Source organism: Cynocephalus volans, chromosome X, assembly GCF_027409185.1.
Source record: "Cynocephalus volans isolate mCynVol1 chromosome X, mCynVol1.pri, whole genome shotgun sequence".
NCBI classification, from domain to species: Eukaryota; Metazoa; Chordata; class Mammalia; order Dermoptera; family Cynocephalidae; genus Cynocephalus; species Cynocephalus volans.
In genome coordinates, this window is record NC_084478.1 from 168,199,266 (window position 1) to 168,220,826 (window position 21,561).

Genomic DNA, 21,561 nt, shown 5'->3' on the forward strand with positions numbered 1-21,561 from the left:
GCCCTGGGCCCTTTCACCTCCTTCTGCACCCAACAGCCTTCATGCCCTCACTTTGCTAAAGGCCACTCCATCCCCATGCTGGACAAGAAACGGCCCCACCTTGGAAATCCCACTCTCTGGCCTTGGCCCTATCTTCCCAGTCCTGGCCCGACCTGCTACCCCACTAGACCCACAGAGCCTGCCAGGCAGCCCTTTGCCATCACTTCTGGTTGTCCTCAGGACCTTCAAATGACTCCTCCTCCTTTCCCACCTGGCACCGCCCCAGACTGGTCACCGCAGAGACTCTAGCCAGCACCAGCAATCCCTGTCACGATGGTCTGTCCCCTCCCTGCCAATTTTCAGCTTTGGGAAGAGAACCCACTCTCTAGCCCCACTAGCCTGGGAGCTCCTCGAGGCAGGGCCAGTGCCTGCATCGTCTCCACTGGCCTGGCACCAAGCCAGGAACCCGGGACATCCATAGCATTCAGTTAATGCTTCCCAGAGGAAAGTGACCATGTAGAGCCATCCCAGACCTGCTGCATTCTGGTGTGGTGCCACATTGCATTGACGGGCACGGGCACGGTTGCCAGCTCAGGTTGTGTGATTCAAGCCGGCCCTCGGGGTGCTTGGCAATCCATGTTTCCTTAATTGGTCCCCTTTGTTCCCGACAGGGCTCATTTCTTCAACCTGAACTCTCTACCTGGCTACGCACACTCTCAGCACAAGACCTTGCCTCCTACTGCACAGAAAAGACTGAGACCATGCAGCAGGGCTGCTCCATATGCCCCTTGGCCACCCCACATGTGCACGTGACAATAACAGAAATGAGAGTTAATGTTAACTGGGCAGTAAGGTCTAGACCCTCTCTCCCCAACCTCTCCTGGCCACCCTGGAGCAAGACACCATTATCTTCAAGCAAGTATTATATTCAAAGACATTTAATGAAATGCCTTTTGTAACAGCAAAGACCTGGGGTCAACCTAAATATCCATCAAAAATCATATATTCAAAACAATTTTAATTACATAAGGAAAGCCTTACAATATAAGGTTATATAAACAAACACGATAAATACATATATCAATTTCTGTTTCTAATAATGGCAGAATAGATATAGACCAACGTTCTCATTAAAAACAACTAAAATGGTTAATTTTAACAACATCATTTGAAAACATTTAAATCTTCTGAAGAACTTACGAGACAGTAAAAAACCACCGTGACAAGACCTAAGAGCAGGCACCCAGAGAGCTCAGAGCCCCTGCGCACCTACCCACCTGCTCTGAGCGCATTTGCCAACCTAGACAAACTTTGATCTTGGTTTCGGCAGCCTTCCAAGACAGGCAAAAGGGGCTGAAGTCCAGGCCCATGGCCACTAAATTGAGGAATATGACGGAAAATTCTTCCCACATTAAACTGGGACCCTAACATGTTACACCCTTGGGTGACTCAGAAATGAACCTGCCTCTCCCCAATTCAACCCCCAGGAACTACAGGGAAGGCTGCATTGATGCTGGTAAAACAAAGGGAAAGGGTCAGAAACTTATTTAAGGTGGTCCCAGGATAATCACACAAGGAACCTGACAAGGAACCTGACAAAAATCAAACACTGATCTTTGGAAGAAGACACACTTATTCTAGACTTCAAAGATTGCTCCCACACATATTTCAATGACAATGAGCAGTAATCGGCTGATTACAAAAAAAAAAACCCAGGCACACAAGGAAATAAAGCACTGTAAGAACCAGTAGAAAAAGAATAAACAGAATGAGTCAAAAACTTAATCAGGCAATTCATAAAAGAAGAAATCAAATTGGACAATAAACACATGAAAAGATGCTCGACTACATTAGTAACCAGAGAGATGCAAATGAAACCATAATATAAAAATTACAAACACAGAAAGGCTGATATTATAACAAAGTCTGACAATACCAAGTGCTGGTGAGGCTATGACACAACAGCAAGTTTTACACATTGCTGGTGGGAATATAAGTTGGTACAAACATTTTGGAAGACAGTTTGATGCCACCTCATAAAATCAAAGTTACAAACACTGTAACCCGGAAGCTCCACGTCTAGGTATAACTCTAGAGCAGCAATTTTCAAACTTTTGGCCCTAGGACCCTTTATATGAGTAGACTCAAAAACTATTGACCTCAAGGAGCTTTTGTTTATGTGAATTATATCTACTGATATTTATCATATTAGAAATTAAAACCAAGACATTTTTAAACCACAAGATATAAGCTCGTATTCCATTAGCCACCAGAGTGACAATATCACGTTTCAGAGCTGCTGGAAAACCACACGGTATACTCATGAGACAACAGTGCAAAAGGCTAATAACATCTCAATGTTAGTATGAAAACAGTTGGCCCTTGCAGACCCCCTGAACAGGTCTCATGGTTCCCTGATCACAGTCTGAAAATCTCTGCCATAGAGAAATATCTGCATAATAATGCTCCTGGCAGCACTCCTCGAAATGGCCCCAAACTGGAAACTACCGGGATGTCCACTAATAAGAGACTAGATTAAAAAAACAGAAAAAGCATAGTATATTCAGACAGTGGAACAACACATAACAATGAAAACATATAGACGACAGCTACACACAACAGGTCGTCAACAACGCTGGGGGGACATCAAAACAGATTACTACACTGTGATGCCATTTATACATGCTAAAACACAAGCAAAACTAAACTCCATCATTTAGGGCTGATACACAAGTGGTAGGATATGCAACAAAGCAACAAAATGACTGCACAAAAGTCAGGGTGCTGGATACCTCCGGGGGAGGAAAGGGTGGGATCATGAGGGGCACCCTGGTCTCCCCAGGTGTGGTCAACATTCTATTTCTCTACCTGGTTGATGGTGACACAGGTCTTCACTCTATATTTCTTTGTTAAACTCTACATATAGGCCTTGTGCTTTTTTTGTATCTGTGTTATATTTCACAATGAAGAGGGAAAGCTATACGCAGTTTGAAACCAATAATGCGAAATACATATTTCTGCATAGGGAACGTTGACACACTATATTCCAACATGTTAACTGTGGTTATCCCTGGGCTATGCGGTTTGGGTTCTCTGTACTTTTCCACATTTTCCAAGTTTACTAAAAAGAGCACACATTACTCATCATGTAAAGGGTGGGCATTGTCAGACTTGATCTTTGTAGCCTACTGGAGGTATGTAATTTTATCTTATTACAGCTTAATTTGCATCTCTCTGATTACTAATGAGGTTGATCATCTCTTCACATGTTTGCTGTCCAATGGGATTTCCTCTTTTATGAATTGCCTGGTCAAGTCTTTGGCTCATTTTGCTGTTTATTCTTCTTCACCGATTCTCAGAAAACCATAAGATATATTAAAAAAGACAAGGTTGCCGTCCACAATTGAAAGTAATGAGGATTAACACAAAGGAGAGGAGATGCCATCTGTGGAAATCTATGCAGAAAACAGCTACCTACAGAGCTTGGAGACATGCCTGATCTAACTAGGATGAGCTCCAAGCTCATCAAGGAGTCTAGGGTGTAATCCTGGAGTCGGCTGAGCTGATACCAGTCCACAAAGATTGGCTCTGATCTGATTTACTCCAACATGTCTATCCTGAGGCAATGTGGTAATGACAGAAAACTTCAGTGACTCATGAGGAATACGGAAAACAGAGAGTGGAATTACACAGACTGTCTCTACAGCAGCGTTTCTCAACCAGGCGTGATTGTGCCCCCCAGGGGACACTGGGCAATGTCTGAAGTCATTTTTGGTTGGCCAAACTTTTGGTTGGGAGGGGGATACTACTGGCATCTACTGGGTACAGGCCAGGGGTGCTGCCAAACATCACCCACCCCACCCCCTGCCAATCAGCTATCCAGCCCAAATGTCAACAGTGCCATAGTTGAGAAAATGCTCAACAGCCTCTACCCAGGAAAGTGCTCGGTGCTCAGTGCCTCTTCTCCAAGGTAGAGAAGGGCAAATTCCCAGGCTTCCCCACCTTGATGGGTGTTGCTTAGCCCCCCCCCAGATTTGTCACCACACTTCCCTTGGGTGACAGAGCTGCAAGGGATTACTCAAAGCCCATCTCTTCTGAGCAGTGAGAACCTCTCAAGTGGTTAATCTTCCCCAGAATCCTTGAGCAAGAGGCATTCCTTCCTTGGGAAATTAACCATGAGTTGGGGTTCTCTTCCTGCATTTATTTTCCAGACCAGGAAGTTACAGGAAGAGAACATAGGTGGGGTTATAGTTCAACAGTATAGGTTGGTAACTTTCATTGAAACAAGCCAAATAACATTCCAGTAAGGCAATTAAGTGATCCACCAACAAAAGCTTGATCTCAGCAAACATTCCTTTCTTACAGCAATTTCTCAATATCTTTACATATCAATCAGTAACTTGTCTTTCAGCCAGCAACCTTGCTGTGTTACAAATCTTTATCTTACAACAGAGACTATAGCCTGAGGAAAATTTCCTGTCCTTTGCAAGGTCAATATTTGAAACTGCAAGGCTTTGGAAAACCAGGCCCTGTGGAGTACATTTGCTTTATGAATCCTCAACGGATGGGTTAATCCAAACCTCTTGAGATCCATGCTCTACAAGCTCCTCCAAGGGAGCTGCATGCTGGGCACAATGCTCCCTGGAGGAGGCCTCCCCCATGGGAAAAGCCTCTGCAAATAAGACCGGATCAAGCACACAGAACTTAGCACTGGAAGGACCCTCAGAGCCAGCGAGTCCACCCCCTTCACTGGAGAGAGCGCCCAACAGCTGACAACAGCAGCATGGCATCACGGGAAGGGACAGAAAAGAAAGAGGTGGACATGGAGCTAAGCTATTAACCAGGACAATAACAAACATGTGATCATTTCATAAAAATCCAGAGAAGTAGGCATCATAGTAGAGCTACAAGCAATTAACACCAACCAGGAGAGCTGGGGAAGGCTCCAGGAAGGTTGCAGCATTTCAGCTGGACCTTGAAGTCTGAGTGGCTTTGTGTGGCAGTTTTAAATGCTGGCTAAAGATTCTTCGACACTGTCCCCTTGAGAAGTAGCATATATGTTCTTGCCTTGAATCTGCACTATCCTTAAATGACTCAAACATATAGAATGCAGTGAAAGTGACACTGCATGACTTCCAACGAAGGTCATAAAAGGCCAGGCACTAGGCATATTCCCCCCAATTGAAAACACTTGTTCAAACAACGACTTGTGCATGAATGCTCACAGCAGCACTATGCACAACAGCCAAAGGGTGGAAACAACCCACCTGTCCGTCAGCTGATGAGTGGGTAAGCATGGTGTGGTGTATCCACCCAATGGAATACTAGTCAGCCATAAGAAGGAATGTAGTGTCAATCCACGCTACAACATGGAGAAACCTAGAAAACATGATGCTAAGTGAAAGAAGCCAGACACAAAAGGACAAATATCGCAGGATTTCATTTATATGAAATGTCCAGAAGAGGCAAATCCATAAAGATAGAAAGCAGATGAGTGGTTGCCAGCGGCTAGGGAGGTGGGAAAGGGGAGTGACAGCTGAATGGGTCCAGGGTTTCCATTTGGGGTAATGAAAAAGTTCTGGAACTAGATAGTGTTGGAGTGAGCAGGACTGAAGCCATGTTGGGACCTAAAGCTGCCTGGGCTGCGGGGGAGGTGGGGGGATTTTAACAAGGACAGTTTTTCTCTCCACTCTTGCTTCCCATCCCCGGACTTTCTTATCTCGCTCGCTCGCTAAGTAGGAAAACAATGCCAAGAAGCTAATTAGTACTTTGCAAAGCTAACAGTTCTTTCTTTGAGACTCGAGGAGTTTTGAGAAATGATCAAGGCCAAATGACTGAAGCTGACCTTGGGCACTAGCCAAGTCACTGGTGCAAATCAAAATCTGGCAGGGTCCTGAGATAACAGCAAAGATGAGAACAGAAACCAGATGAAGCCTTGGCAAGACCTTGTACCTGACCCATAGACACGGACCCCTTGTAACTCATGTCTCCTGCTCTCCTGCTTTTCACCTCTCACATTCCATTCCCTCAAGCCTTCCTTTAAAAACCCCTCAGTAAATGTAAGTCTTTGAGATGGGACAGCCTGCCATCTCCTTCAGCTGAACACGTCTGCTTTTCTAACACCAACTGTTTGACTTCTGAGTTTTTTCTTTCCTTTTCGAGGGGGTGAGCAGCCAGACCTAAGTGCAGTAACAATAGTGGTGATAGTCACACAACATCATAAACGTATTTAATGCCACTGGAGTGTATACTTTTAAATGGTTAAAGTAGTAAATTGTGTGTATTTTACCACAATTTTTTATTATTTTTATTTTTTTGGCTGCTGGCTGGTACAGGGATCAGAAACCTTGACCTTGGTGTTGTAACCCCACGCTCTAACCAATTGAACTAACTGGCCAGCCCAACAACAATTTTTTAAGTTAAAAAACAAAAAAGGTGTGTGGGTGGGGGCATGCAGCTTGCACCTTATCCACTGAATGAATACTCAGAGCCTAAAGGGCTCTAAGAAGTGCAATAGTCACCATGCTGTAAGGAAGCCCAAGCCACATGCAGAGGCCACACTTAGGTGTTTCAGTGGCCAGCCCCAGCTGAGACATCCTTTATGACATGCGAGTGAAAAAGCCTCCAGATGATTCTAACCCAGTCACCTAAGTCTTCCTAACTGAGGCCCATCCCTGCTGTGTTCTTTTGAATTCCCAACCTATGGAATCTATGAGCATAGTAAAACGGTTGCTGTTTTAAGCCACTAAGTTCACGAAGGCTGATTATGCAACAATACATGACAGGAACAGCTTTCAACCTGGGGAGGAAGGGGGCAAGTGTCTGCTTCACCCCCAGTGACCCACATGGGTCCTGGCTCAACAAGCAGATGTGTACTGAGCACCAGGCCTGCTTTCTGCCTTCACACCTGCCCTCTGTGCCTGTTGAGCTCTTTTACTTGCCCGTAATCCTGTCAACTGGGCCAATTGTCAAGCAAGAGCTGGGTCTAGAGCTCACAGACCCCTCAGGCATATTGTCCAGACTGAGTCACAGACCCTTCACACACCAGGCTGGGTCACCAGATCCCTCACACACAGGTCTATGAGCTAGGTAACCAGCAAACAGGTCCTTGGAAGCCATAGGTTCTAGAGCATGGCTGTGTGTGGTGGCCGCCCAAGGCAAATGCCAGCCAAGTTGCAGCGCCACACAGGCCCACTAACTCCACCCCCTCACACAATTTTCTTACAAAGAATGTGCTGCACTAACCCCAACCTGACCTAAGACAAGGGGGCCTGATTAAATTATTCTATTTTCCCAACAGTGCCCCAAGCCAGACTGGCACATGCTACATGGGTGGGTTTCCTTGTCCTCTGGCTTGCGGTGGGTTTAGTCCATAGATTCCCTTAGTGCTTCAAGTGCCCTTAGAACCTCAGTGGTTTTCTCACAGTGCCTTTAGGACAAATAAACACCTAACAGTTCCACCATCTCACGCTAGCGGAAGCAACAATAATAATTAGAAGAAGAATATCACAGCTGGCTATGCTGTGGCACTGCTTTGGTGGTAATGAACTCCACACTGTAGCAATACTTCCTGAAGAAGATATTACCTCTGATTTGGAAAATAATCCCATGCAGAACCACCTAGCAATGCCAACCAGATGTTTTCTAGCCTCTCCTTTAAACAGATATTCACTGAACAGGGGACCTCTTCACCTATAGCAGTTTTCAGAAGTGTTTTGTTTTGTTTTGTTTAAAGCTGCAGAATCCTCTGACATCATATGAAAAGCTCTAGGTAGAAAACTAATAAAAGCAGAGCTCAAAACTGGTTGAGGCTAGAGTGGGGGTCCAGGTGCACCCACTGCTGTGCTGGTCCTCTCCCCCTGCCCCCCACCCGCCCGCCTTGGGAGAGGGAATCTGCACAATTAGCTGAAGCCCCAGCACTGGTGAGGGCAGCGAGAAAGGCCGCTGGCAGCACACTCTGCAGCCTCACCAGAAGGGCAGACGTGGCCTGGGCACATCAGAAGCCTTCCATCCGCTGGCCCCAGGCAGCACCTGCTTCAAGCAGCCATCAGGACTGGAGGAGAGTGATGGCAAAGGCCTCTGGAGAGAGCCAGTGGGCCCCCAAACCAGACGCGCAGGCTCCAATCACCTTGTGAAGCAGTTTAGAATCAGACCCAAGCAACAGAAATCCGGCTGCCTTCCAGGGCCCTCAGAGGTGCTTCTAAATGTTCACGGCTGAGGTCTAATTTTCTGCACATTTTAAAATCCTGAATCTAAAGCATACCGGGAATTTATTTAAAATGTCGTAAAGGAAACATCACATACTATTTTTTCAAAGAATGAAGAGGTCGCTAATAGCTTTCCACCACAACAAAATACGACAATTTCAATGCCTTATAATCTTACAGATCTAGAAGTCAGAAATCTCACTGGGTGAAAATCAAGGTTTAGACAGGGCTGCGTTCCTTCTGGGGGCTTTAGGGGAAAAACCGTTCCCTTACCTTTTCCAGCTTCCAGAGGCTGCCACATTCCTTGGCCCCTTTATCCATTTTCAAAGCCAGCAATGGCCGGTTGAGTATCACATGACATTGCTCTGATCCAGACTCTTTTGCTTCCCTTTAGTATATTTAAAGGATCTGTGTGATCGATTAAATTGGGCCCACCTGGATAATCCAGGCTACTCTGTCAGCTGATTAGCAACCTTAACTCCATCTGCTACCTTACTTAATTCTCCTTTGCCATGTAATCTAAGATATTCACAGATCCCAGATGTGACACTGCAAAGATATATTTTCAGTCTTCTTCCCTGTATTCAGGCACAGAACTCCTAAAATCCTTAGAATTTCCAAAGTGCTGTCTTTTGGTATGCTAATGAATTGACTAATGGCTGGCAGCCACTAGGTAGCTTCAGGATGGGGGCTGGGCACAGGAAAGCACAAGGCAGTCTTTCCGGGGGAGGGGAAAGTGGTTGTAGGTTAAGTTGGTCACCAATTGCCAATGATTTAGTCAATCATGTCTACTTAATGAAGCCTCTATAAGAACCCTAGAGGCCTGGGTTCAGAGAGCACCTGGATACCTGAACACAGGGAGGTTCCTGGATGGTTGGCCCAGGGAGGGCATGGAAGCTCCGTGCCTCTTCCCCCATACCTCACCCTATGCCTCTGTTCGTCTGCATCCTTTGTAATGTCCTTTGTAATAAACCAGTAAATGTAAGTACGTGTTTCCCTCAGTTCTGAGCCGCTCAGCAAATTAATCAAACCCAAAGAGAGGGTTATGGGAACCCTGATTTATGGCCAGTCGGAAGCACAGGTAAAACAACCTGGGACTTACAATTGGCATCAGAAGTGGGGGTGGGAGAGTCTTGAGGACTGAACCCCAACCTGTGGGATCTGATGCTATCTCCAGAGAGACAGTGCCAGAATTCAATTAGAGGACACCCAGCTGTGGGCTGTGGAACTGGCTGCTTGCTTGTTGGTGGGGAGAAGTCCCCACTCTTCTGGTCACAGAAATCAGAAGTTGATCTTCTGTGCTGATAATTGTGCTATAATAGTACAGGAAAAGCAGTTTGTGTTTTGTTTTTCCCACTCCTCATTTGGTGAGATGTGGGATTTGCTAGATCCGTCCTGTCTCACAGAAACATGTGGTTTCAGAACAGAAAGGATAAAAGGGTGGGGGATGAGGATCCTTTGATTCCTGGGTGGCTGCATGGTCACCTGTGGTGTGGAGCAGCATCTGTGCTGCGCTCAGCTATGAAAGGTAAAAGTTACCAGTGGAATTTAGAGATGGATCCAAGTCCTTGGTTCACTGGATGCATAAGGAAATGCAAACTAATAAGAAAACAGCAAAATATTCAATCCCTTGGTTATTGTTACCTGTAATAGCTAAAATGAAAGTAAAAGAGAGTGCCATGTCGGACCTTGATGCTAGACCAAGCCCACATTTCAGTGGGTCTGAGCTTCAGCCACTAGCCTGAAAGCTGTCTTGCAAGGGGAAAATTACGCAGGGATGACACAAAGTACCTCTAAGACCTGTGGTTCCTAAGGAGGCAGTCAATGTGGGGGAACGGCAAAACCAAGAAACAACTGAGATCAGAGGTAGTGTGAAGGAATTGTTTCATTTCGTAGATCGGTTTCTCAGCTCCCTGAGGAGCCTTTACTGAAATGGATTGTGAGAGTGATTTGGAGCAGTATCTTTGGTTTTCAGTGCTGCACAGTGAAGAAAGTTTGGGTTGATGAAAGCCCCACTAGGTGCTATGGAACAATCACAGCTGTATATGATCCAGACACACAGGAGGTTATTCCTGAGGGAACAGCCAGCCTGGTGAACTGAACAAAGGCCACTGTAAGGTCTTTTCACCCTGAGAAGGGGGACTGCCCAACTTCCCTTTTAAATACTAAGTGGTCCACCCCAGATGAAGCAGCTGCTATGCCTCGTATGCAAGCCATGTGGGACTGGCTTTATGATGACCAGGATGTTCACCCACTGCATATGCCCATTACCCATGTCGTGGCAAATGCTGTGGTTAATGGGGCCCCTTTAGCATGGGCACCCCATGGAACCTTACTGCTGCCAGACAGCTACCATCAGGGAAGCGTTATCAAGTTTGCTGTCTCAGCTTCCCCTCCTGGGTCTTACAGATGATATAACAACATGAGGGTAATTAACAAGAGGATGGGGAAAGGCAGAGGGGAGTCAAAGGACTCATCCCAGAAAGGTGGGAATTTTTAAAAACAGTTAAGAAATAAGGTGAATAAAGAAAACATTGATGGGGTGAAACTAAGAGGAAAAAGAAAGGGAAGAGTCATGAAACTCATCCCAACAGAGTGGAAATCTTGAGATGGTTATTAAGAAATGAAAAGAATAAAATGGAAATTGATGGGGTTAAAACAAAGATCTTAATACAACACTATCAAAGGTTGGATGGGCCCTGCTGATCCCCCAGCATTAAAGGGTTCCAAACAAGTTTGCTGTCTTTCTACCACTGTGGAGAAATTTAAGAAGTTGGAGGCAATGTTTGCAGTGAGAAATGTGATTTAAAATTGCCTGGGAGGTCTGCCCGGTTAGCTCACCTGGCAAGAGCGTGGTGGTGATAACACCTAGGTCAAGGGTTTGGGTCCCCATACTGGCTGACCACCAAATAAATGAAATTGCCTGGAGCAGTAGTCAGGAAGGTTAATCAAGATAAAGACTGACAAACAGGCAAGGATCCCTTGGCTCAACTCCTTGCTGAAGAACACAAAGGCTTTTCCAAAAGAAAGAATAAAACGTTCAGGGGTGGACTAGAACATAAAAACTGTAAGGATTGATAGGATTATGGATAATGGAATGTTTAAACAGGCTTTATGTAAAGAAGATGTGTCTGTTACCTGATTATGTTATGGGGAAGGACAATGCGTCTGACTGGGGAAAGTTCCCCCTACCTAGTACTGTAAAACAGAAGGTATGTGAATCCACCCTTCAAGCAATATTAATTGCACATGCTAAATGGAAACCAGTAAGATTGCCCAAGCCTACACAGGGCACAGTAGAAACTGGAGTGCTGTTGGAGACAAATTACCTGTTGGACAGCCAATGGGCTAAACAATGAATGGGTTAATGAAGAAATCATGAAGGAATTTAAATTCCTGGAGACAAATGAAAATAAAAATACAGTATATTAGAATCTATGGGATACAGTGAAAGCAGTTCTAAGAAAGAAGTTGATAGTAATACATGCCTACATCAAAAAAGAAGAAAGACTCCAGATAAACAACCGAACGTTACACCTCAAGGAGCTGGAAAAACAAGAACAAACCAAACCCAAAGTCAGTAGAAGGAGAGAAATAACAAAGAAAAGAGCAGAACTAAATTAGAGATTAAAATAAATACAAAAAGTCAATGAAACAAAGAATTAGTTTTTTGAAAAGATAAACAAAATCAATAAACCTTTAGGTAGACTAATGAAGAAAAGAAGAGAGATGGCTCAAATAAATAAATCAGAAATGAAAAAGGGGACATTACAACTGATACCACAGAGTTACAAAGGATCATAAGAGTATACTACAAACAACTATATGCAAACAAACTGGAACATACAACTTACCAAAGTCAAGTCATGAAAACCTAGAAAACCTAAACCAACCAATAACAAGTAATGAGACTGAAGCAGTAATAAAAAGTCTTCCAAGAAAGAAAACCTCTGGAGCAGATGGCTTCATTGCCAAATTCTGTCAAACATTTAAAGAAGAACTAACACCAATTCTTCTCAAACTCTCCCAAAAAATTGAAGAGGAGGGACTATATCCAAACTCATTCCACAAGGCCAGCATTACCCTCATACTGATTTGGAAAAGACACAACGAAAGAAGAACCACAGATCAATTTCCCTAATGACCATAGATGTGTAGATTCTTGACAAAGTACTAGCAAACAGAATCCAGCAACACATTAAAAAGATCATACACCATGATCAAGTGGGATTCATTCCATGGACACAAGGATGGCTCAACATATTCAGATCTTTATTTTTTTTTTTTTGTCTTTTTCGTGACCGGCACTCAGCCAGTGCACCGGCCATTCCCATATAGGATCCGAACCCGCGGCGGGGAGTGTCGCCGCACTCCCAGCGCTGCACTTTCCCGAGTGCGCCACGGGCTCAGCCCCACATTCAGATCTATAAACACAAGACATAGCATCAACAGAATGAAGGGGGAAAAAAACCAAACATATGATCATTTCAATAGAAACAGAAGAAGCATTTGATAAAATCCAATACCCCTTCATGATAGAAAATACTCAACAAATTAGGTATAAAAGGAATGTACCTCAACCCAATAAAGGCCATATATGACAAACCCACAGCCAATATAATAGTGAATAGGCAAAAATTAGAGGCTCTTCCTCTAAGATCTGGAACAAGATAAGAATGCCCACTCTCCCCGCTCTTATTCAACATAGTACTAGAAGTCCTAGCCAGCACTTTTATAAGGCAAGAGAAAGCAGTAAAGGGCATCCACACTGGAAAGGAGGAAGTCAAACTATACCTATTTGCAGATGACATGATCCTATATACAGAAAACCCTAAGGACTTCTCCAAATAATTATTAAAACTAATAAATGAATTCAGTATAGTGGCAGGATACAAAATCAACACACAAAAATAAGTAGCCTTCCTATATGCCAACAACGAAATAGCAGATGAAGAAATCAAGAAAGTAATCCCATTCACAGCAGCTACCCCCCAAAGTGAAACACCTAAGAGTAAATTTAACCAAGGAGGTGAAAGACCTCTACAGTGAAACATTGGTGGAAAAAAAACTGAAGAGGATGCAAATAAGTAGAAAGATATCCCATGTTCAAGGACTGGAAGAATTAACATCATCAAATGTCCATGTTGTTCAAAGCAATCTGCCCATTCAACACAATCGCTATCAAAATAGCAATGACCAAAATAGAAAAAAAAATCTTAAAAATTTATGGAACCACAAAAGACCCTGCATAGCAAAAGCAATATTGAACAAAAAGAACAAAATTGGAGGCATCATACTTCCTGACTTCAAAATATACTATAAAGCTATAGTAACCCAAACAGCATGGTACTGGCATAAAAACAGACAAATTGACCAATGGAATAGAATAGAGAGCCAGGAAATAAACCCACACCTTTACAACCAACTGATTTTTGACAATGGTACCAAAAATATACAATGGGTAAAAGACAGCCTCTGCAATAAATGGTGCTGGGAAAACTGAATATCCACATGCAGAAGATTGAAACTAGATCCCTATCTCTCATCATACACATAAATCAACTCACAGTGAATCAAAGACCTAACTTTGAGACCCAAAACTCTGAAACTGCTAGAAGAAAACATAAGGGAAATGCTACACGGAATGGGAATGGGCAGCACTTTTTCGAGCAAGACCACAAAGGCACAGGCAACTAAAGCAAAAATGCAGAAATGGGTCTACATCAAACTAAAAAGCTTGTGCACAACAAGGGACACTGTCAACAAAGTGAACAGACAACCTGAAGAATGGGATCAAGTGTTTGCAAACTACACATCAGACAAGGGGCTAATATCCAGAATACGTAAGCAACTCAAACAACTCAAGAGGAAAAAAAACCCCAAATAACCCAATTAAAAACTGGGAAAAGGACCTGAATGGACATTTCAAAGGATGACATACAAGTGGCCAGCAGGTTCTTGAAAAAATGCTCAGCATCACTAATCATCAGAGAAATGCAAATTAAAGCCACATGAAATATCATCTCACCTCAGTTGGACTGGCTATTATCGACAAGACAAAGATAAATGCTGGTGAGCATGCAGAGAAAAAAGAACTCTTCCACCTTGCTGGTGGGAGTATAAATTGGTACAGCCACTGTGGAAAACAGTATGGTGGTTCTTCAGAGAACTGAAAGTAGATCTACCCCATGACCTCGCTATCCCACTACTGGGAATATAGCCAAAGGAAATGAAATCAATGTATCAAAATGACACTTTCACTCCCATATTCATTGCAGCACGATTCACAATAGCCAAGAGATGGAATCAACCTAAATGTCCATCAATGAATGAATGGATAAAAATAACCGTGGTACATATGTGCAGTGGAATACTACTAAGCCATAAGAAAAATGGTACTATTTGCAGCAACATGGATGGAACTGGAAACCATCACGTTAAGTGAAGGTAGGCACAGAAAGATAAAGCTGCATGATATCATTCATATCTGAAATCTTAAAAAAGAAAAAAGTGGTTCACGTAGAAGTAGAGAGTAGAATAAAGATGACCAGAGGCATGGGCGTGGGGAGGAGGATAAGTGGTGGACTAATGGGGACAAAACCATGCTCTCTACCCTGAGTGAATCATTGTGCAGTATATGCACGTATTGAAACAACACACTGTACCCCGGAAACATGGACAAGTAAATGTTAAAATATTTTGAATTAAAAAAAAATTTAAGACATGTAGCTCACCCAGAATGATGCGGGGTCCAGCTGTCTTCCCGATAGAGATGGGGGATTCTGAGGGAGGTTGGGGTGTCACCAGTCCTGCATTCCCTCCTCTCCCCCTTATCCTCTCTGGTCCCTTCACCCCCTGTGCTGAACTCTGGGTTCAGAGCTCCGAGCACCAGTCTGTCTGGGGCTCCGTGGACTTGGATTTGCCTGTGGTCTGTCTCGTGGACTCTGGCAGTTGCTGTCCCCTGGATCCTCCCAATGCCCCCATGAACATAGAGTAGCTAATCAGCCAGAAAAGGAGGATTCACAACTAAAATTTAGTAACTGTTACTTCTCAAAGGATATATTTCAAAATGTGGGTGTGGAAGAGTCTTCCCAGCCGGATGCAACTCAAACTCCTAGAATTTGAGTCAAGGACCAAATCCTTCCCTCCCTCCCAGCTGCTTTTCCATCCAAACCACTATTTTCATTCATTTCACCCCTACCCAAAATCCAGCTCCTTGCTTACAATTGGCCAAATCACACTCAAGGTAACCCACTGGCTGAGGGCGTGCTGTCTGCTCTCCTTCCCTTGCTCCCGGTCAGTCTGACCAAATCCTTTCCAAAGCAAAGTGCAAAATTTTAGATCATGCCCAGTGGCATCCTATTACTCAGGACATCGCTTCATGAATCTAGCTTTACATGGGTGAGGAATTAAATTAATGTTCTCTTTAACCTAATTAGGAAATGGGAAAACACAAATTAAAATAACAGGAACCTGTAATTTTGACCAACATTTAAAAGAATGGTAAAATTTATTTGAGAGTGAAAGATGCTCACACATATTAATTTTTGAGAACACAAACCAGTACAGCATTTTTGGAGTAAAATATTGGCAGCGTATATAAAAATTTAGAATATTCACAACCTTTCTGCCCTAACCAAATAACCACCTTAATATGTTAATTGTGGTTATGTTTGAGTAGGGGGCTGAATTTTGGAGGAACTTTGTAAAGAGAAGAATTATGTAATTTCACATTTTTTGTAATAAGAATATATGCACTATTGCCTTTGTAATTAAAGTATTTAAATGTGTCTAACAATAGTTGTAGTAGGTATATCTTAATCAAAGTAATTGCCAGACTTTGTAACTGACGCAACAGAGGAAAACTGAAATCTGAATGGCCTAACGTAACAAAAGTCTATTTTTTGAGCACACAGATGTTGATGTCGGTTGGCAGGTCTCCACTATCAGGGGACCCAGGGATCCAAGATACTTCAGTATTGTAGTTCCACCACCTCGACATGGGGCTGCCACGTTTGCTATTGAGTGGAAGATAAAGAATGGAAATGGCACACTGGCTCTCAAGTGCCTGGATGTGACAAACGATGCCTCAGCTCATATTTCAGTGGAAAAGGGTAGTCACATGACCCTTCCTAACTGCAAGTGGACCGGCAATGTAGCCTTTCCATAGGCCCACAAAGGAGAGAGAGGCAAAGTATGGATGAAAGCTTGTAGTTTCCCCCACACACTTTCACACAATAGATGCTCAAAAAAAGCAACCATTGTAATTTTTGTGACAATAACCATCCTCGTTTCTTGGAGCAGTTTCTGAGAAGGCCGAATTTGCCTTAATCCTCCAACTTTTTCAAGTGTCTAGTATGTGACAGGTGCTCTCAAATTTGGTATCACATGTAGTTTTCCAAGGATCTTCTAAATCTCAGCAGGGAGGGTTTGCCTTCCTCACGCAATAGCACTTTTCTGCAATATAGTCTATAATCTCAGTGCACTGAGAATTTCTCCTTCCTTTTGATGAATGTTCAAAATCCTGTGTGTTTCTGCTCCTTTCCACATGACTGAACAGGCCTGAACACAAATAATGGGTGCCATTAGGCATGCTGAAAACCAGGATTTTCCTGTGGGTACACAGACAAGAAACAGTAGAAGGATGGTGTAGGGAAAGTGAAGGTAAATGGTCAGGGTCCCTCAGATGTTCAGAATCTTGCTGAGCATTTGATGTAAATATTCACGTGTGCGCAGGAGTACCTTGGTTATTGTCTAATGTAATTGCGCATGTGCACCCAGGTGTTCTTTGGTTGTCTGACTCGCACCTAGATGTCCTCGGTTATCGGATTTAAGTATAAAGGACAACAGCTCTGACCCACAGTGCCCCCCACGCCCGGAATGCCCCAGGGGGGTCACGGGGAGGCCACTACTGCTGCTGGAGGCTGTTGCTCCAAGCTGTTGCTGCCAGGGCCCCCGGGATGCCTCGGGAGGCCACCAGCACTGCTGCTGGAGGCTGCTGTAAGCTGCTTCTGCTGCTGCTGAGGAAGCTGAGGACTGAGCTCGCTTTGGACTGAACCCGTCAACTGTGCCAATGGCTCCTGGGGTCTTTTCCCAATTTCATAGCGCGTGACCTGTATGTGAGGTGTCTGGTGGCCCAGCCTGGCACGTGAGGAGTCTGGTGGCCCAGCCGGGCACATGACGGATCTGGTGGCCCGGCCTGGCATGTGACGGGTCTGTGTCCCAGTCTGTACAATGGGTTTGAAGGGTCTGAGCCCTAGCCCGACAGGTGGTTAATTATTCTTTCTTTTTAAATTACAGAGAGCATATCCATCAAGAGATAATTTTTCACCTTTTAGGGGCCCCCAGAGGTTTTAGGAATTCAGCCTCTGTAGATATTTGCTGCACAGTAATTTCCATGGTCTTTCCTTCTCTACTTATAAGGGAGGCTTTGGTTTTGACGACCTAGTTAAGCTCACTCATCTGAGTATATGTTCAGTAGCCTGTTTCAAATTAGACATCCCATTAAAATCCTACTGTAAATACCAGGGCAGCTTCAAAAACTAGTCCTCTAACTTTAGGGTCATTTCCAAAGAACTAGTAGATGATGGGTCACATCAGTTTCACTCACCAGCTCATTTGGAAAACAGAGTTTGTTGAAGGTACCCAAGGGAACAACCAGGTATCTAAACATCACTGTCCAAAGTCAACTTGTATATTGAAAGGGCTGTTGCTATAAGAAGGATTTCCAGAGGTGGAAGAGGACAGCAAAAGGACGTCTGTACGGAATAGGAATTCTGTGTCATGAGTTGAGCGGGTGATTCTGCACTCAGAGGAGTCCAGAGGGACAAGCTGGTCAGCAGGCCAGGTTCTAGAGGTGGACAGGATGCCACACAGGACACAACCAGGTGAAGGGTACAGTGATGCAGGAAAGTGCTGGGGGCCAGACGGAAGTGCTGGCTCCTGGATAGAGTCAGCTCTTAAGGCACCCTGGGGATCGAGACAGGAGGACCCTAGGTTAACAAAGTCCGCACACTATCCCCAGATTGTGCTTCATTCTCATTGGCACCTTATTTAGGCCTGCTTTTAGTACCTTGGCCACAGGGTCCTTCTTTTTGTTACCAGAGAGACATTATGCAGTGCTGAGAAGAGAAACGAATTACGAGTCAGAAGGCCTGCCTCTGGCTGAGAGGAGTAAAAACAGAGTGGGCTCTAGATGAACTTAGGCCAAGGGTCTAGTCCCAGCCATGTCACTTGCTAGCCATGTGGTCCTGGGAAATTACCAAGCCCTACGAGCCTCAGGATCTCCATCCGTGAAGCGGGTTTGATAAGCCCTGCCCAACAGGACTTTGGAACGTATGTACCTCATGTAGAGCACCTGGCAGAGTACCTGGTGTATATTGGAATTTAGTGACTGGCAGTTATTTCTAGTATTCTTTCACCCCCAGACCCTACCACCCTTTCCTCGGGAATTTTTGTCGTGGTGGTTGTTCTCCAGTACATCTCAGAATATGCTGCTCAATGGGATATGGGATGCCAAGTCAGCCAAAAACGCTGCTTTGCAAATGACTCCGTGAATTGTTTCTCTCAGAGGGTCTATTATCTAACGTGGTTGTGGGAGAGCATTTCCCAGCTGGATGACCCTCACAGTTCCCGGAATTTGAGTCAAGGACCAACTCCTTCCCTCTCTCCCAGCTGCTTTTCCATCCAAACCACTATTTTCATTCACTTCACTCCCACCCAAAATTATTTCACACTTGCTTAGAGTTGTCTAAATTACACTAAAGGTAACCTAAATAAAACATTCTTCTAATGGAGCCAGCTTACTTGTGGGCATCCCTTAACAGCCTTATTTATCAAGATATCCCTGCAGGTGGTGGGTACAAATCACCTGCTTCCTGCGCTGTGTTCAGTCGCACTGGCACAGGAGTGCAGGACACCTCCCATACCTGCCCCAGGTGGAGAGTTCTCTCTGCTTGATCCACCATCCAAAAGGACCTGCTCAGAGCAGTTTTTCAATCCAGGCTCTGCTCTCAGTCCTAAGACACAGCGTCTGAGAGCCTGGCCCCTGCCACCACCCAGCTTCAGTGCAGACACCTCCCACAGAGGGAGGTGCAGATGCCTGAACTCCCAAGCTGCCTTGGCTCAGGGCATTCACACTCGACCGCTCTCACCTGGAGACCCACCTTCTGGCCAATCCTTATCTACTTGTTCTGTAGGATTTAGAGGACATCTCACCACACTCCTAATATGGTGGCTGCTCCTAGGCTCCCCCATTCTGTAGGTAGACGTGGGTCTGGCTTATCCTAGTATCTCCACGACTAACACAGGGCCTTCCAGAGAGCGATGCTCAATGAATGTTTGGGGAAGAAATGCACCAGTGAGCAGGGGTTTCATTGATTACAATTTAATTTTGATTTGAATAAGCGAACAAGATCCAGGTGTATATTTTTTAATTGTACAGAACGATAGACTAAAACAGTAAGGAAATAAAAAAATGAACCCTTTTAAATCTTTTTCTCCAGTTTACTAATACACTCTGTTACATTTCCATGGCAGTTCTGATCCCAATGCCATGGCACCTTGTTACAGATTACAAATAAGATGGAAGGCTCCCCAATATGTTGCACAAAAACAGCAAAACTCTTTCTCCAAACTGGATAAACAACAAATAAATGTGTGACTAACATCATTGGTAAACTTAGATTGCGAAGCTAATACACCTTCTAGTCAAAGTAATAACATTTCAAAATAACAAAAAGAAAAGAAGACAAGTCCCCAAGTTATCCAAATAAAACGCGAAGACAATGAGGTTATAACACTGTACTTGCCCCAGCCCCAGCCTGGCCCGCCACTACTTAGATCACTGACTGGGAAGATCATTGACTTAAAACAGGGCGAAGAATCTGCCTGACTTTACTTGGGGAAGGAGAAGCCGCTGGTGGCACTGGAACTGGCACTGGCCATGGCAGTAGTATCATCTACTGTGGCATTTCTAGCCTGGCCTCTCTCTTCCTCATCTCTCAAAGCCTCCTCATACCACAGTGGGAAAGATCTGGGATCGCTCCCATTGATCTTGGCCAAAAACTCCAGGACTTTCATCTTCCTGGCTTCAGCGTGGGCACGCGGGCCCCACAGCAACTCATAGCATGCGGGATCACTGTCGGGCACCTGCCGGTACTCCAAGTAGTTTTCCTGCACCCAAACTTCAGTGATGAGCTTCCTGGGCTCCCCAAAGATGAAGTGCTCCCTCCCAGCATACACCCCTATCACACGCAACGCTTCCCAGATCTCCTTCTCAGGAGTACAGTTGCCCTCCATGAAAATAATGCTCAGGACAAATAGCAGCAGGCCCGTTCTAGGTATGGTCTGGTCATCACTCTGCATCCCATCGTAGGTGAGGCCCAGGGTGGTGACGAGGACATAGGAGTGGCCGGCAGGGTCCACTTCCTTCACATCAATGCCAAAGACCAGCTGCATGCACTCAGAGGCTTCGCTGAAGATGGCAGGGAATTGGTCCTCGTAGTTTCTGAGGACACCATTCAGCATTTCTTCCTTTGTGATCGGCTCCTTCATCTGATACTTGAGGAGCAGCAAATTTACCAGATCATCCACCTTTTTATCAAACTCATTTCTGGGCAAGGACTGAGGGTCTTGCGAGGTGCTCGGCTCCTCCTCTTCCTGGCTGCTGGAGCCCTTATTGGGTTGACTCCATGAAGTGGAGGCAGCGGCAGTGAGGGGGGAGCCGGCTCTCTGCAGACTCTGGGGAGGACTCTGTGTCTCAGCAGCAAACACCTCCTCCTCCCCCCCTGGGCTGCTTGAGAGTAGAGGACAAAGGGAGGAGGGGGAGGAGGGGGAGGAGGGAAAAGAGGAGGGAAAAGAGGAGGAGCAGGTAGAGGAGGATGAAGAAGTATCCTCCTCCTCAGCCTCCGAAAGCTGTGCATCCACGACGGCCTGCGTCTCACTTTGGGACTGAAGCATGCAGCGCCGACGCTTTGAAGGGCGAGGCATGATGGCTCTGGCCTGGGAAGAAGACAGGAGTGTGGGCTGGAGTTGGGTGATGGGGACGCACAGGCCTGGGGGAGGGAGGGAGCAGGTGAGCGGCCTCAGCCTAGAACCACACCCTAGGGGGCTGTGACAAAGGCCTACTCACAGGTCTTGTCTTTAGGTGGTGCTCGGGGCCTCACAGGGCTCCTGTCCTCCTGGTCGGCCTGTCTCCTGTGGACCTGAAGGGGGAATGAGACGGCTCCTCAGGGTGCAGCCACCAGAGGTTGAGGCTCCGGCACTGAGAGTATTGTCGTTGGGACCAGGTGCTGTGGGGTCCCCTCTGTCCCGGGGCCGGTGGGGCCCTTGGTACTCATTCAGGTCACGCACCTCACCTTGACTCCTGCACTCC

General features: G+C 45.2%; 1 protein-coding gene across 1 annotated transcript; it reads right to left on the reverse strand.

The window, feature by feature from the left end:
• Positions 1 to 20,081: 20,081 nt before the first annotated feature.
• LOC134367609 (melanoma-associated antigen 10-like) lies at positions 20,082 to 21,176 on the reverse strand. The gene has a single exon (XM_063084358.1). The coding sequence runs from the start codon at positions 21,174 to 21,176 to the stop codon at positions 20,082 to 20,084; it is 1,095 nt and encodes a 364-aa protein (XP_062940428.1).
• Positions 21,177 to 21,561: the final 385 nt, after the last annotated feature.